The sequence below is a fragment of the Balaenoptera physalus genome (assembly GCF_965194825.1).
Source record: "Balaenoptera physalus genome assembly, chromosome: 20".
NCBI lineage: Eukaryota > Metazoa > Chordata > Mammalia > Artiodactyla > Balaenopteridae > Balaenoptera > Balaenoptera physalus.
In genome coordinates this window covers 14,911,338-14,926,956 of record NC_138901.1, presented here as the reverse complement: position 1 = coordinate 14,926,956, position 15,619 = coordinate 14,911,338, and the positions used below count along the sequence as shown (strand labels likewise).

At 39.3% G+C, this 15,619-nt stretch overlaps 1 protein-coding gene across 1 annotated transcript in view; it reads left to right on the top strand.

Moving 5' to 3' along the window:
* DDX42 (DEAD-box helicase 42) overlaps nucleotides 1-15,619 on the top strand; it is a 47,331-nt gene that overhangs the window by 30,393 nt on the left and 1,319 nt on the right. Inside the window, exons 7-16 of the mRNA XM_082443657.1 lie at nucleotides 5,727-5,831; nucleotides 7,240-7,359; nucleotides 8,365-8,541; nucleotides 9,088-9,216; nucleotides 10,138-10,237; nucleotides 10,834-10,881; nucleotides 11,711-11,808; nucleotides 12,762-13,038; nucleotides 13,785-14,011; nucleotides 15,602-15,619. Of these exons, the coding sequence (XP_082299783.1) occupies nucleotides 5,727-5,831; nucleotides 7,240-7,359; nucleotides 8,365-8,541; nucleotides 9,088-9,216; nucleotides 10,138-10,237; nucleotides 10,834-10,881; nucleotides 11,711-11,808; nucleotides 12,762-13,038; nucleotides 13,785-14,011; nucleotides 15,602-15,619 (1,299 nt within the window). The remainder of the gene's footprint in view (nucleotides 1-5,726; nucleotides 5,832-7,239; nucleotides 7,360-8,364; nucleotides 8,542-9,087; nucleotides 9,217-10,137; nucleotides 10,238-10,833; nucleotides 10,882-11,710; nucleotides 11,809-12,761; nucleotides 13,039-13,784; nucleotides 14,012-15,601) is intronic.

Sequence of the window (15,619 nt, the reverse complement as noted above, 5' to 3'; positions counted from 1 at the left end):
ATCTTTACTATTTCTCCCAGATCTGGGGCAGATGAGAGGCTGTTCCTTCAAAGTGGAACCAGGAATTACATGGTCCTTAAATCAGGAAAAGGAAATGAGGATATCACTGTACTCACTTGGTGGGGGTGGGGATCAGTATTTCATCCAGGTTAAATATCAGACTAGACCTTGCATACAGTGATTCTAGATCTAGAGCAGTGGTTCTCAAAGTGTGGTCCAAGGAGTCCTAGAAGGATCTTTTCACAGAGTCTACAAAGTCAAAAGAATTTTCATAGTAATGCTGAGATCGTTTACCTTTTTCACTGTGTCAGCATTTGCACCAATGCCTAAAAGCAATGCGGACGCGTTAACATGAATCAGGACAGTAGCACCAGTTGCTTCTCCCTGCCAGACCATCACAGTCACACACCGCTTCCCCCCTAAAAAACCAAAACAAATACAAACCAGTTTCACTTAAGACTATCCTTGATGAAACAGTAAAAATTATTTATTAAATCTTGACCTTTATGTTAACATGTCTTTTTATTCCGTGTGACAAAATGGGAAGGGCAAATCATTTCTATTGCATGCCAAAATGCGACAGTTGTCTCAAGGAAAGGCACTTAGGTGTTCGAGTTGTGAGCTAAGCTAGCTGCTTTTTTTCATGGAACACCATTCTCACTTGAGAAAATGAATGACACTTCAAGGAAAGCAAAAGTGTCTATTGCCAATGATAGAAAATCAAGCTTTCAAGCAAAAATTAGAATTTGGGAAACTTATATTCACCACGGTGAGCTTGATAGCTTTCTAATACTTAAAGTCTGTTGATAATCAACCATGATATATGTAGTTTTTTAATTATATAATGAAATGTTTTGGATGGTCTGCAGACCATCTCAGTGAACCATTGTTTTCAAATGGCCAATACACGATGTTACAAGATCATGCATGAGTAAAGGCTCCATTCAAAGTGCGTGATAGACTGATGAATTATAATGTAACAGAATGTAAAAGTTCGTTGATACAGTTTCAGATTACACAATGAAAATAACCTTTAAGAAATGTCCACTTGTCAAGGTTTAGTGTAGTATTGAAGAGTTAAAGTCCACAAGCATCTGAAAAGATTAATAAATACTTCTTTTCCTTTTCCAACTACATATCTTTGTGGGGCCAGATTTTCTTCCTTGGCTTTAATCAAAACAACATTGCAACAATTTGAATGCAGTAGGAAATATTTTCTTAGACATTAGAAAGATTTGCAAAAATGTAAAGGAATGTTATAAGAAAAGTTATTTTTATTAAAGCATTTATGTTAAAGTGTGATGGGTTTGTTGTGGGTTTTTTTTAACATCTTAATTGGAGTATAATTGCTTTACAGTGTTGTGTTAGTTTCTGCTGTATAACAAAGTGAATCAGCTATATGCATACGTATATCCCCATATCCCCTCCCTCTTGCGTCTCCCTCCCGCCCTCCCTATCCCACCCCTCTAGGTGGTCACAAAGCACCGAGCTGATCTCCCTGTGCTATGCGGCTGCTTCCCACTAGCTATCTATTTTACATTTGGTAGTGTATATATGTCCATGCCACTCTCTCACTTCATCCCAGCTTACCCTTCCCCCTCGCCTTGTCCTCAAGTCCATTCTCTATATCTGTGTCTTTATTCCTGTCCTGCCCCTAGGTTCATTAGAACCATTTCTTTTTTTAGATGCCGTATATATGTGTTAGCATATGGTATTTATTTTTCTCTTTCTGACTTACTTCACTCTGTATGACAGACTTTAGGTCCATGCACCTCACTACAAATAACTCAGTTTCTTTTCTTTTTATGGCTGAGTAATATTCCATTGTATACATGTGCCACATCTTCTTTATCCATTCATCTGTCAATGGACACTTAGGTTGCTTCCATGTCCTGGCTATTGTAAATAGAGCTGCAGTGAACATTGTGGTACATGACTCTTTTTGAATTATGGTTTTCTCAGGGTATACTGGGATTGCTGGGTTGTATGGTAGTTCTGTTTTTAGTTTTTTAAGGAACCTCCATACTGTTCTCCATAGTGGCTGTATCAATTTACATTCCCACCAACAGTGCAAGAGGGTTCCCTTTATCTCGACACCCTCTCCAGCATTTATTGCTTGTAGATTTTTTGATGGTGGCCATTCTGACCAGTGTGAGAAGATACCTCATTGTAGTTTTTCTTTTTTTTTTTTAAATAGTGTCTTTTTTAAATTAATTAATTAATTAATTAATTTATGGCTGTGTTGGGTCTTCATTTCTGTGCGAGGGCTTTCTCTAGTTGCGGCAAGTGGGGCCCACTCTTCATCGTGGTGCGCAGGCCTGTCACTGTCGCGGCCTCTCTTTTTGCGGAGCACAGGCTCCAGACGCACAGGCTCAGTAATTGTGGCTCATGGGCCTAGTTGCTCCGCGGCATGTGGGATCTTCCCAGACCAGGGCTCGAACCCGTGTCCCCTGCATTGGCAGGCAGATTCTCAACCACTGTGCCACCAGGGAAGCCCCTCATTGTAGTTTTGATTTGTATTTCTCTAATGATTAGTGATACTGAGCATCTTTTCATGTGTTTGTTAGCAATCTGTATATCTTCTTTGGAGAAATGTCTGTTTAGGTCTTCTGCCCATTTTTGGATTGGGTTGTTTGTTTTTTTGATATTGAGCTGCTTGTATATTTTGGAGATTAATCTTTTGTCAGTTGCTTCGTTTGCAAATATTTTCTCCCATTCTGCGAGTTGTCTTTTCATCTTTTTTTAATAACTTTATTTATTTATTTATTATTTTTGGCTGTGTTGGGTCTTCTTTGCTGTGTGCAGGCTTTCTCTAGTTGTGGCCAGCGGGGGTTACTCTTCATTGCTGTGTGCGGGCTTCTCATTGCAGTGGCTTCTCTTGTTGCGGAGCACGGGCTCTAGGCGCGTGGGCTTCAGTAGTTGTGGCTCATGGGCTTCAGTAGTTGTGGCTCACGGGCTCTAGAGCGAAGGCTCAGTAGTTGTGGCGCACGGTCTTAGTTGCTCCGCAGTATGTGGGAATCTTCCCTGACCAAGGCTCGAACCCGTGTCCCCTGCATTGGCAGGTGGATTCTTAGCCACTGTGCCACCAGGGAAGTCCCTTTTCATCTTTTTTATGGTTTCCTTTGCTGTGCAAAAGCCTTTAAGGTTCATTAGGTCCCTTTTGTTTTTATTTCCCTTTCTCTAAGAGGTGGGTCAAAAAAGGATCTTGCTGTGATTTATGTCATAGAGTGTTCTCCCTGTGTTTTCCTTTAAGAGTTTTATAGTGTCTGCCCTTACATTTAAGTCTTTAATCCATTTTGAGTTTATTTTTGTGTATGGTGTTAAGAAGTGTTCTGAGTTCATTCTTTTACATGTAGCTGTCCAGTTTTCCCTGCACCACTTATTGAAGAGGCTGTCTTTTCTCCATTGTATCCTCTTTCCTCCTTTATCAAAGATAAGGTGACCATATGTGCGTGGGTTTATCTCTGGGCTTTCTATCCTGTTCCATTGATTGCTATTTCTGTTTTTGTGCCAGTACCATACTGTCTTGATTACTGTAGGTTTGTAGTGTAGTCTGAAGTCAGCCTCATTCCTCCAGCTCCGTTTTTCTTTCTCCAGATTGTTTTGGCTACTTGGGGTCTTTTGTGTTCCCATACAAATTGTGCAATTTTTTGTTCTAATTCTGTGAAAAATGCCATTGGTAGTTTGATAGGGATTGCATTGAATCTGTAGATTGCTTTGGGTAGTATAGTCGTTTTCACAATGTTGATTCTTCCAATCCAGGAACATAGTATATCTCTCCATCTGTTTGTGTCATCTTTAATTTCTTTCATCAGTGTTTTAATATTTTTCTGCATACAGGTGTTTTGTCTCCTTAGGTAGGTTTATTCCTAGGTATTTTATTCTTTTTGTTGCAGTGGTAAATGGGAGTGTTTCCTTAATTTCTTTTTCAGATTTTTCATCGTTAGTGTATAGGAATGCAAGAGATTTTTGTGCATTAATTTTGTATCCTGCTACTCTACCAAATTCATTGATTAGCTCTAGTAGTTTTCTGGTAACATCTTTAGGATTCTCTATGTATAGTATCATGTCATCTGCAAACAGTGGCAGTTTTACTTCTTTTCCAATTTGGATTCCTTTTATTTCTTTTTCTTCTCTGATTGCTGTGACTAAAACTTCCAAAACTATGTTGAATAATAGTGGTGAGTGTGGGCAACCTTGTCTTGTTCCTGATCTTAGAGGAAATGGTTTCTGTTTTTCACCATTGAGAACGATGTTGCCTGTGGGTTTGTCATATACGGCCTTTATTATGTTGAGGTAGGTTCCCGGGTTTGTTTTTACTTTATCATGAGTTATAAATTTAAAATTTGTCTGTTTTAAGTTTAATACAGTAAATATCAATAGATTTAACCTACATAAACAAAAGCTCATTGTGTTTCTGTTAAGTGTAAAGGGTACCTGAGACTAAAAAGTTTGAGAACTACTGGTCTAGACTGGAGTATGGGTTATATTCAGCTTTTTAAATGTTTCCTTTTGCACAGCTGTTACCACATAAGGAGTTGGCATTTTACATGTGGCAAGTTGAACTAAATATCTGAAACTGATCTAGGAGGATGCATGCATGATAAAGAGTGAAAATCTAATAAGGAAAAAAGCTCAAGTCTTTGAAATATTCATTTAATAAAATATTTGAGATATTTGACAAAGTGCTCAAACTTCATTATCCTGCCTGGGGTATCCCACAGTTGTCCTAATATAATGGGAAGTCTGCCGGGAGAGACCAGATATGAAAAAAGGATACCCCTTTCTTCACATTCTTCTTCTTTTTTTTTCCTCTCTTCTGGGTTAAAAAAAAAAATTGTGTGTAAAAAATTTACATATTTGTAAATTTTTGTGAACAAAGACAAAAATTCTTGCCCTCATGGACCTTCTGTTCTGGTAAGAGAAGAGAACTGAAGAAAAGGGCTTAGTGCAGCATTGTGGGAAGCATAACAAAAGGTCCTGTTAATAATGCTAAAGGAAAACTTAATTCTTTCTTTTTGTTGATAGTACCATAGAAAGATAATTAACTTTAGGCTGTATCTAGAGTTATGAAATTTTTGACCACCTATGAAAGGCTTAAGTTCTCCTTAAAAAATAAGTTTATTGTAGATATATGTCAGAAAGAGAATCATTTAGCCAGATTCATATGTGGTAATATGCTAGTGTTTTGTACTCTTAGTACAGTAAGCTATGAAAGATGAGCAGAAATGACTTCTTTTCTCTTTGGAATTGGAAATGCTTGGCCATACATTTCTTAAAAGTTATGTAAACAGTTCCATGTTTTTAAAAAGAATGGAACTCCCTCTAAAGGTAGAGCTCTCCCCAAAGGAGATATTAGAAATGTTTTTAAATGCCTAGATCTAGGTGAACAGCTTACTGCAAAACATATTTAAATGTTATATGGTGGAATATCTGAGTCCTTTTGGCATTAGAGATTCCCTAGTCTGCATCAAGGCTGTTCAAACCTGAGGTGTCCTAAGAATCTCTTTAGGAAGTAGGTTGGTATTTATATTGAAAACTGGAATAAGAAAAAGTACTGGCTGTACTTTCGGGATTTGTGTCATGAATAAGTGAATTCCTTTGTTCTCTCTAGCTGGTTATGGCTTTACTTGTATAATATTTGTGAAAGGTTATTTTGCATTAAAATCAAACTTACAGGATTGACTCTTGAATTCTAGACTAACTTTGAATAATTGGACCTGCAGATTGACTATCCACCATTTGAAAAAAATTTTTACAATGAACATGAAGAGATAACCAACCTCACCCCACAGCAGCTAATAGATCTCCGGCATAAGCTCAATCTTCGGGTAAGTCAGCCATTAAGGCAAATATTCATATTAATGTTAATTAGTGCAGGGTTAGTATTACTGCTTATCCAAACTGAAATAATCTTGAATTTCTTTTCTAATAGTCCCTGAACTATCTTTGATAAAGTAATAATTAGATCCCTTGGGCTCTTGTGTCTTGATTTTGTTGTTTTAGTCGTATAACTGTTTTAGGATAGGATTATTCTTTCTTTCATGTGATACACATGAATGCTGTATGTATGTGTTCAGTCAACTTTGTGTGTTGTGTTGGAACAATAGGTCACGTGACCTTAAAACTAATCAAGTATTTCTGCAGTGAGAACAGTATGCTAAGAACTGCATTGGGTGGGCTAGAGATGAAGGCAAGGGGTCCCCATCTTCAGGAAGAGGAGACAAGATTAATAGATGTGGACAATATTGGAAGTTTTAGACTATTTCGAAATTAAGATACACTTGCTTCTCAAACTATGTACAGCATGCATTTTTAATTAGAAGAAGAAATTAACAACTTTAAAAATATGCATGTAGTAATATCAGAATAATAGTTTAAATTGTCCACTAAAAAGCTTTGGGTTGCACACTGACCACATTGTTTAGGGTGCTGCTAGATGTTAAGTGAAACACACAGATAATACAGTGATGTATGCTCTTGTGTGGACAGCTTTCTGGCCTTACCAGTTGCTACGTGATGTTTGAACTTGTGTTTTCTGAGGGGTAGGTGGGTGTGTGTGTGTGTGTGTGTACGTACTTGTCTGTTTTCCAAGAAGTACGCCTTCAAAAAAACTTTTAAGTGAAATCCTGATTGGAAATATCAGCATCACCTGAGAAGCCTTGATGGCGGTGGAGCCCAGTTCTTCACCTGGGTGCAGTTCAAACAACGTTTGCCAGTGTCTGGATCATCACTAAGCGGGATGTTAGCTCTTCAGGCATCACTGACATTGGAGACAGTAGACAATATCTTTGTAACTAGTGGGTATAGATGTGTCTGAATTTGGAGCTCATTTGCACTCTTTATTTCAAGAGTGAATTTTATTTTTTCTACCACCTGGTTAATAGTTATGCAAATGGAAAAAATATATTAATGGCTTTTTCCAATTTACTGAACACCTTTTTATTTCTTATGAGAAAATTAATTTTGATTTAAGAGATTTCTAGGCCCTTAATCATTTAAAACGATATGACCATTATCTCAGGAATATTTATCTTGGAGTTTTTTATATGAGGCTTTAGACCTGTTATTATTTGAATTTTACCTTTTCAAACAGTGTAGGCTATTAGCTACAGCCTTATATTTTCACTTCTTCATACTCCAACTAAATGCTCGGTAGATACAGGCAAATATTGTTGAACTTCTAATGCTGTTTATTTTGAAGTACAAGTCATTCCTGCAAGTTGTCTTTATCTCTAGGTTTCTGGTGCTGCACCTCCTAGACCAGGAAGTAGTTTTGCTCATTTTGGGTTTGATGAACAACTTATGCACCAGATTCGGAAATCTGAGTACACACAGCCCACTCCAATACAGTGCCAGGTAAGTAAAACATAATGAAAGAAAAATGAAGTAGAATGACATTGTGACTTTTTTTTTTTTAAACAAACAAGTCAAAGCAATGAAAGTGTTTAGTATAGAACTGTATTGACATGGATAGAATTTTTGAAACGTTTAAAAATTAAAGAGCAAAAGTGAATTTTTTTTACCACTCTTAAGAAGTTGCTGGTTGTTCTCAGTCTTCTGAGGTGGACTGCATTCTGTCTGTGGAATGTGTGTCTTTCTAAATAAACCGCTTTCACTTTACTGTGGCTGGCTCTTGAATTCTTCCCTGTGCAAAGCCAAGGACCCTCACTTGGCAGCCTGTCCTAGGAACTTGCCCGAGACCTGGGACATGAGTTGGTGTGCTCCCCCTCCGCACTTCTCCTTTGATTATAAAAACGTAGTCTGCTTAGTTCTTGGGCAGAGCCCTCTTGCCTGCCCACTTGTGTTTTTCACAAGCATCCTATATTAATAAATCTACTTACCTGTTTTAAAAAAAAGTTGCTAAGGGGCTGGGAAATGTTCTTTGGTGTCTGATAAATGTCTTGAAAATATGATCTGAAGAAAATAGTTCATTAGGCCTAGACTGAACAAAATAAAATTTGTGCATGGAGAAGTTCAGCGCTGTCAATTACAAGGATTCCTTTGTCCGTGGCCTGAAAATTCTCATTTATAACTGAAAATAATAGCTTCTGTTTCTCATTTATATATGGATTTTATTCATTTCTACGCAGTTCAGTATGTGGATGAGACAGTCTCTACCTTCACAAAGGGGGACAAATTTTTAAAAATTTTAGCAATGATAATATTTCCTACAGATCAAGAAGTTTATGGGAATTCCAGGTATTTCTTGTTATTCCATAGCCAGTATGCATAGCCCAGGACATTTTTGTTTCATTGGAAATAAATGTCATTAATAGTCATTTGCCCTTCCACAGAATTTCCTTCAGCACATCGTTAAAATTGAAAGTTTAGAGTGGATATTTTTTTTTTCTTTTTCTCTAGGGTGTACCTGTGGCATTAAGTGGTAGAGACATGATTGGTATTGCCAAAACAGGCAGTGGGAAAACTGCGGCCTTTATCTGGCCCATGTTGATTCATATAATGGACCAGAAAGAATTGGAACCAGGTGATGGACCAATTGCAGTGATTGTGTGTCCTACTAGGGAGCTTTGTCAGCAGGTATGTGCTTTGTGTAGAATGCCCCCCTCTATATGTGAACTGATAAGGGACTAGCCAGTCAAGTGAGTAGAATTACCAGGAAACTTTTTTTTTAATTGTAGTGAAATACACAAAATTTACTATTTTAACCATTTTTAAGTGTACCATTAAGTGGCATTAAGTACATTCACATCGTTGTGCTATCAGGAAACTTCTGGAAAATATTATGTGTTATAGATTTTCTATATAACCAAACTATATGGGAACTGTATTGTAAGTTTTCCTCCTGGGTTAATTCATTCTGTTTGGTAGAAAGGCAGTAACAGGGTCATGAAGAGAAGTGAAAAAGAATAATCACAACAAGATTTCAGATAGCCTGTTAAGATACAATAATGGTACTCTGTTCATTTACTTTATAAGTAAAATTGTGTTTTTAAAGCATTTTCTAGCTTTTGATTTTCTATTGACATTGCATTCTGCGTGTTTTTCATAGCTCCCTTTTGGGTTATGACAGAGGTATCTGTTAGTGTCACAGTTCGTTAATATGTCATTATGTCAACTTTGTAGATCCACGCAGAATGCAAGCGGTTTGGGAAAGCATATAATCTCCGATCAGTGGCTGTGTATGGAGGAGGGAGCATGTGGGAGCAGGCCAAGGCCCTTCAGGAAGGGGCAGAGATTGTTGTCTGTACACCAGTAAGTATGTCTTGGGTTTAAATAGCTTATCAGCCTCTCTTGGTATGAAAAAAATGGTTAGTTGTTGGAGGGCATTTTCCCTAAAATATGGTAAATCGGGGTTAAGAATACTCTGATGCAATGACAGCTGGTGGCCTTGGTTTAATTTTGATTGCCAGCCTAAAATAGCAGTCCAATAAGATTCTCTCTGCTACGAATTTCCCCTCTATAGCAAACAGTTTTTCTTATGCTCTCCTAGAAAATGGATCCATGCATACTGAGAGCATCAAGAATCAGAAAGGTGTTCAGAGTATGGTCAGAACTGCCTAGAAGATTGTAGTTTAAACATTAAAACCCATTAATAAGGCTTTAACTTAGGTAATTTCAGAATGCCTCACAAAAAATAGTTCTGACCATCTTTACGCAATTTAAATCAAAATTAATGTAAAGGGAGAATCCCACTGAGTTTTCAGATTTTCTGTTCTTTTGGGCTCTGTAGTGCGTAGAGTCTGAGGCTGTCAGACCAGTGTCTATTACGGTCTAAGACTGGAGTATTAGCACTTTTGCCAGGAGCGGAACTCTAGAAAGTTCTTGTAAATGCCTTTAATTATACAATCGGCCCTCCACATCGGCAGGTTTCCCTGTGAGTTTCACCAACCAAGGATTGAAAATATTCAGGGGAAAAAAATTCCAAAAAGCAAAACTTGAATTTGCTGTGTGCTGGCAGCTATTTACATAGCATTTACGTTGTATTAGTTATTATAAGTAGAGATGATTTAAAGTATACAGGAGGGTGTGTGTAGGTTGTATATGCAAATACTCCTTCATTTTGTTTAAGGGACTTGAGCGTCCTCGTGGGGGGTGAGTGTGGGTGATCCTGGAACCAGTGTCCAGCAGATGCTGGGATGACTGTGCTTACTGTTCATTTTCTGGATCTCATAGGGTCGACTTATTGATCATGTGAAGAAGAAAGCTACCAACCTTCAGAGAGTCTCTTACCTTGTATTTGATGAAGCAGATCGAATGTTTGACATGGGATTTGGTATGCCTTGAACACCAGTTTCTTCTGTCCCCATCCTCATGATACTAGTTTTTTCCGTGTCTTTCTAGACTTAATTTTTTCTCTGCACGAGAGAAGCTAAAAATACTCCTGGATAGGGTTAGACCATAGAGATGTAGCTAAGACATTAACTATTTTTAGGAGTTTTTTCAGGAAAAGTATGTTAGGCTTAACTGGGTTGAGGACATTTGAAAGTACCTGTGAATATAAGGCGAATATCGTCTCTAGGCTTTATTTTTATTCATATGCCTTTGTGGAGGTCAAGGTCTGTGTTCTTAGGTAGGTGGATGTCATATCATTCAAGGCCTTTTGCTTTCCTGTCCTCCTTGACTTAACCAGCTGTGTGAAAATTCTAAATAGCTATCTTTATGGATTGGAACGAACATCACTGGGCCCAGCCAGTGGTGCTGGGGTAAGTGTTTCTGAGTTTCATACTGAGTGATGGGTCTAGGAGTTGCAGAATTTCCTTAATTCTTATAATGTCTCATGTGAAGATTTTTACTAAAATGACTTTTTCCAGGCATCCCAAACTGTCATACAGAGGTATGATACTAATTTTACTGTTCTACTTCTTCCAGAGTACCAGGTGCGATCCATAGCAAGTCATGTCCGTCCTGACAGACAGAGTACGTATGAAGCAGTTTCATTAAGCCACGTTTGCACTCAGAATAAACACCTATTTATTTTATAAGCACTCACAGCTATGGCAGCAAAAATGATCATGTGTGTACTAGTGAGGAACCATAAAGGGGAAGATAATGACGGTGACAGGACCTTAGAGATCATTAGATAGAACTTGCTCATTTTTATAGATGATGAAACCAAGGCTGAGGATTAAATGACTTGCCCCAATTCATAAAGTTTTATCACTGGCTAGAGGCAATACACAGTGCGGATACTCTGATTTGAAGTCAAGAGCCTTTTTCTGAACCATGCTGATAACCCCTGTCTTAACTGAAAATGCATAAAGTTAGAATAAGGGCGGGCTTCCCTGCTGGCGCAGTGGTTGAGAATCTGCCTGCCAATGCAGGGGACACGGGTTCGAGCCCTGGTCTGGGAAGATCCCACATGCCGCGGAGCAACTGGGCCCGTGAGCCACAACTGCTGAGCCTGCGCGTCTGGAGCCGGTGCCCCGCAACGGGAGGGGCTGCGATAGTGAGAGGCCCGCGCACCACAATGAAGAGTGGCCCCCGCTTGCCGCAACTAGAGAAAGCCCTCGCACGAAACGAAGACCCAACACAGCCAAAAAATAAATAAATAAATAGAGTAGCTGTTAATTAAAAAAAAAAAGAATAAGGGCAAGTTTTTTTTTTTCTTAGTGAATTAATTTTTAAACAATTTAAAGTTCAGGTGGGTTTACTTTTTTAAAAACTGAGCAATGTCAGTGGGAAGCTTAGTGGGTATTCAAAAAAGAAGTCATATTGTTTCTTTAACAGAATTTACTTTACCTTTTAGCTCTCTTATTCAGTGCAACTTTTCGGAAAAAGATTGAAAAACTGGCCAGAGACATCCTGATTGACCCTATTCGTGTGGTGCAGGGGGATATTGGAGAGGTAACCCTAAGCAGGGCTGGATAGGATCCCAGTGGGTTATTTCTCTTACTATGGTGACATGGAATTAATTTCTCACTATTGAGAGAAAAAAATGTTATGCATTTACAGATGAGGCAACATGTTTCAAATTTGCTTTAAAAACACCAGGGTTGGGAGAATAGGTGAAACATGATTGGCAAAATGTTAATAATTGTTGAAGCTTGGTGATGGATACATGGGAGTTGATTTTGTTCATTTTACTCTTTTTGAATGTTAAAGTTTTTTCCAGAATAAAAGGTTTTTTTAAAAAAAATATTTTTGGGGGGGGGGGGGAAGAGCAAGTTTTGCCTGAAAGACTACTGGTCAGTTAGGATGGAACTGACATCTTAAGTGATTGTGGGAGTAGGCCTGCACAGCGTGGAGCGGGGAGATTGAAAGGCCTGGTGAAAATGAGTTAAGGGTTTTTTTCCTTACCTATAAATATACCCTATGTGGAAAATTTCTCTGAATTGTGATTTGGAAATCAATTAAGGCTGCTTTGAGAATTCCTTAGTTTGCTTGGTATATTTATTAAAGTTCTGTGCAGTTAGCTTTTTGACATTGTCTGCTTTTCATTGCTGAGTGCCTTCTATGTGCATGTATGAATTGTACTAGGAACAGTAAGTGGGAAGGACAGAAAAGGAGCTTACTCTATTGGGAATAATCTGAATAGGCATATAGAAAAGTATTGAGCAAAGCATTGGGGCTTCCAGATTATTTAGGTATATGTACATGTCAGGGGAGGTGGAGAGCACTTTGATTTGCTAAGGGATATAAAATTTGAGCTGCACTTGACTTGCTGAAGGAAGGCCCAAGGAGAAGAGGGATTATTCAAGGTTCTTCCAGATGCAGGTAGAAAATGTGATGGCTGGTCCTAATTCAGGTGCCCTGTGGCACAAATGTCACAATTACCTTTTTCATTTATTTCTTTTCAGGCAAATGAAGATGTGACTCAGATTGTGGAGATTCTGCATTCTGGGCCTAGTAAATGGAACTGGCTCACCCGGCGTCTAGTGGAGTTTACCTCTTCAGGAAGTGTCCTCCTGTTTGTTACTAAAAAAGCCAATGCTGAAGAGCTAGCCAATAACCTTAAACAGGAGGGTCATAATCTTGGCCTGCTCCATGGTGACATGGATCAGAGTGAAAGAAATAAGGTTATTTCAGACTTTAAGAAAAAGGACATCCCAGTCCTAGTGGCCACAGATGTTGCAGGTAGGGTATGAATTTCCCCAGTAACCATGCTGTAAGGGTGCTCTGTCTTGCTGTACGAGACGTGTTTAATATCCGAGGCGGCTGATTGAAGGCACTCTGCCGGCCTGGCTGGCCACGCCCCGTGTGCAGCAGTTCAGAGCACAGTGATTTCAGTCTGGAGCTCTGGGTACCACTTTCCATTTAGTGTTCCTCTCTGAAAAAAAGAATCCCGGCGGTTGGAAGACACTTGGGGAAGAAATTGTTTACACAGTCACATCGTGGGCTATGCCCCTGTTGTGTGTCTGAATATAGTACATAACTTACATTGATTATTTAGTTTGGCATACTTCACTCAAGATCAGAAAAAGTTTTGAAGTGTGATTTTTGAGTTTGTTCTGCTGAGTTTTAATAGCTACCCTTAAAAACTGGTATTTTCTCCCAGAAAGGAGATCACTTCTCAGCTTCAGGACACATTTGATGTTGGTTTTACTTTTTTTTTTTTTTTTTTTACGTATTTCTGGTGCAGGAGTGAGGCCACGGCAGGTTATTGATAGTAGAAGATGTCCCTCACGCACTAAGTTGACCCAGCATCATAGAATCTGCGATAGTGGCATTTGTTCTAGAAGGGCAGCTTACATGCCTCTATCTCAGCACACCAAATCATGCACTTTGCTTAGATAAGAGGAATGTGGGTTCTTAGGTTAGCATTTGGGGTTACTTTGGTGTTTTGGCTTCTGATAAAGAATAAAAGAATTTTTTTATTTCAGCCCGTGGTCTGGACATTCCTTCAATTAAGACTGTCATTAACTATGATGTGGCACGAGATATTGATACCCATACTCATAGGATTGGCCGAACAGGACGAGCGGGTGAGAAAGGCGTGGCCTATACCTTGCTGACACCCAAGGATAGCAATTTTGCCGGTGACCTTGTCCGGAACTTGGAAGGAGCCAATCAGCATGTTACCAAGGAACTCCTAGATCTGGCCATGCAGGTGAGGGGCTGGACACACTTCAGGTTGCTCCAGGTTGTAAAACGAAGCGAAAAAATTTCAATATGCCAGAGGCAGATAACAGAGAAACATGACAGTAAAGTTGGGCAGGCAGCACTTACGAAGTATAGATTGGTATTGTAGGACATTAAAACTCATCTGGTCTGTCTTCTCATCCTCTCCTTTCAGCAACATTTATGTTGAAAAGCTATTCCTTTCTTTGTGCTAAAATCTGTCCCTGTGACATTTCTTTCTGCTTGCCCCATGTCACACTTGTGAGCAAATTTAATATCAAAGAAAGCTACTAGTCTCCTCACTGCCCTTTTCCCCAAACAGTTTTTTCTTTGGGGGGCTAAAAATGTATGATGTCTTTAAAAAAAAAATGTATTTCACTACTTCTCAGTCCTAGATCTCAGACCTTTGACTACACTGCTTACCAATTTAAAACTGAGTGAGGCATTCTACTGAATTAAATCTTGAGTTGTCTTAATACACACAGTCCCCAAATTACAAATGGATTTGGGATATACATTCTGATAGTAGAGACTTATGTGTTTTTCAGATTCATAGGCCAGCCTACAGAACTGTTCACCCATAATGCAGTTGTACTGTGGTTCTGCCCGTGCTTCCAGACCTGGGAGTAAAGGACCCGCATTGCAGGGGAGAGTAGAATAATGTTTCCTTTCCTTTCCCGGAGAGCAAATCCTGAACTAAATACAAGATATATTTTGTCTGTGGCATTTTCCTACATCTCATTGTGCCTCAGGCTTTCTCTGCTCTCAGACTGATCAGCTTCTCTGATTAGCACCTTGCCCAAGCCTGCCCTACCTTTCAACTACTTTTTTTTTTTTAAATAAATTTATTTATTTTATTTTTGGCTGCATTGGGTCTTCGTTGCTGTGCGCGGGCTTTCTCTAGTTGCAGTGAGCAGGGGCTACCCCTCGTTGCGGTGCACGGGCTTCTCATTGCGGGGGCTTCTCTGTTGCGGAGCGTGGGCTCTAGGCGCGTGGGCCTCAGTAGTTGTGGCTCGTGGGCTCTAGAGCGCAGGCTCAGTAGTTGTGGTGCATGGTCTTAGTTGCTCCGTGGCATGTGGGATCTTCCCGGACCAGGGCTCAAACCCGTGTCCCCTGCATTGGCAGGCGGATTCTTAACCACTGCGCCACCAGGGAAGCCCTCAGGTACTTTTGAGTGTAACGTGATTGTCAGATAAAGCTCTAACCTCCCCAGAGATGTTATATATAGATTGTCTGAGAAATAGAGAATAAATTCATTTTCCTCAAGGAAGTTAGAAATGGCCAGAGTAACTGCTCTGCATTTGAGGTGTATCTTAATCACTTCCCTTCCTGGAGCCCATGAAGGAAGGAAGGAGCAGTAAAAGGAAGCCTTAGATAAGGCTCCTGACAAATTGGATGGATGAAGCTACCAAAAAGAAGCTAATCTGTGGTACCTATGAACAGTTCCTCCTTTGCTATAGATACATTCGCAAAAGATGAAACAAAAAGTTCTTCCCATTTAGTTTCCTCTTTGATCTTGTCCCGTTCCTCTGGGCGTCTCTTCCTCCCATGTCTTAACCTTGAATTGTGTTCATTGCAGAATGCCTGGTTTCGGAAA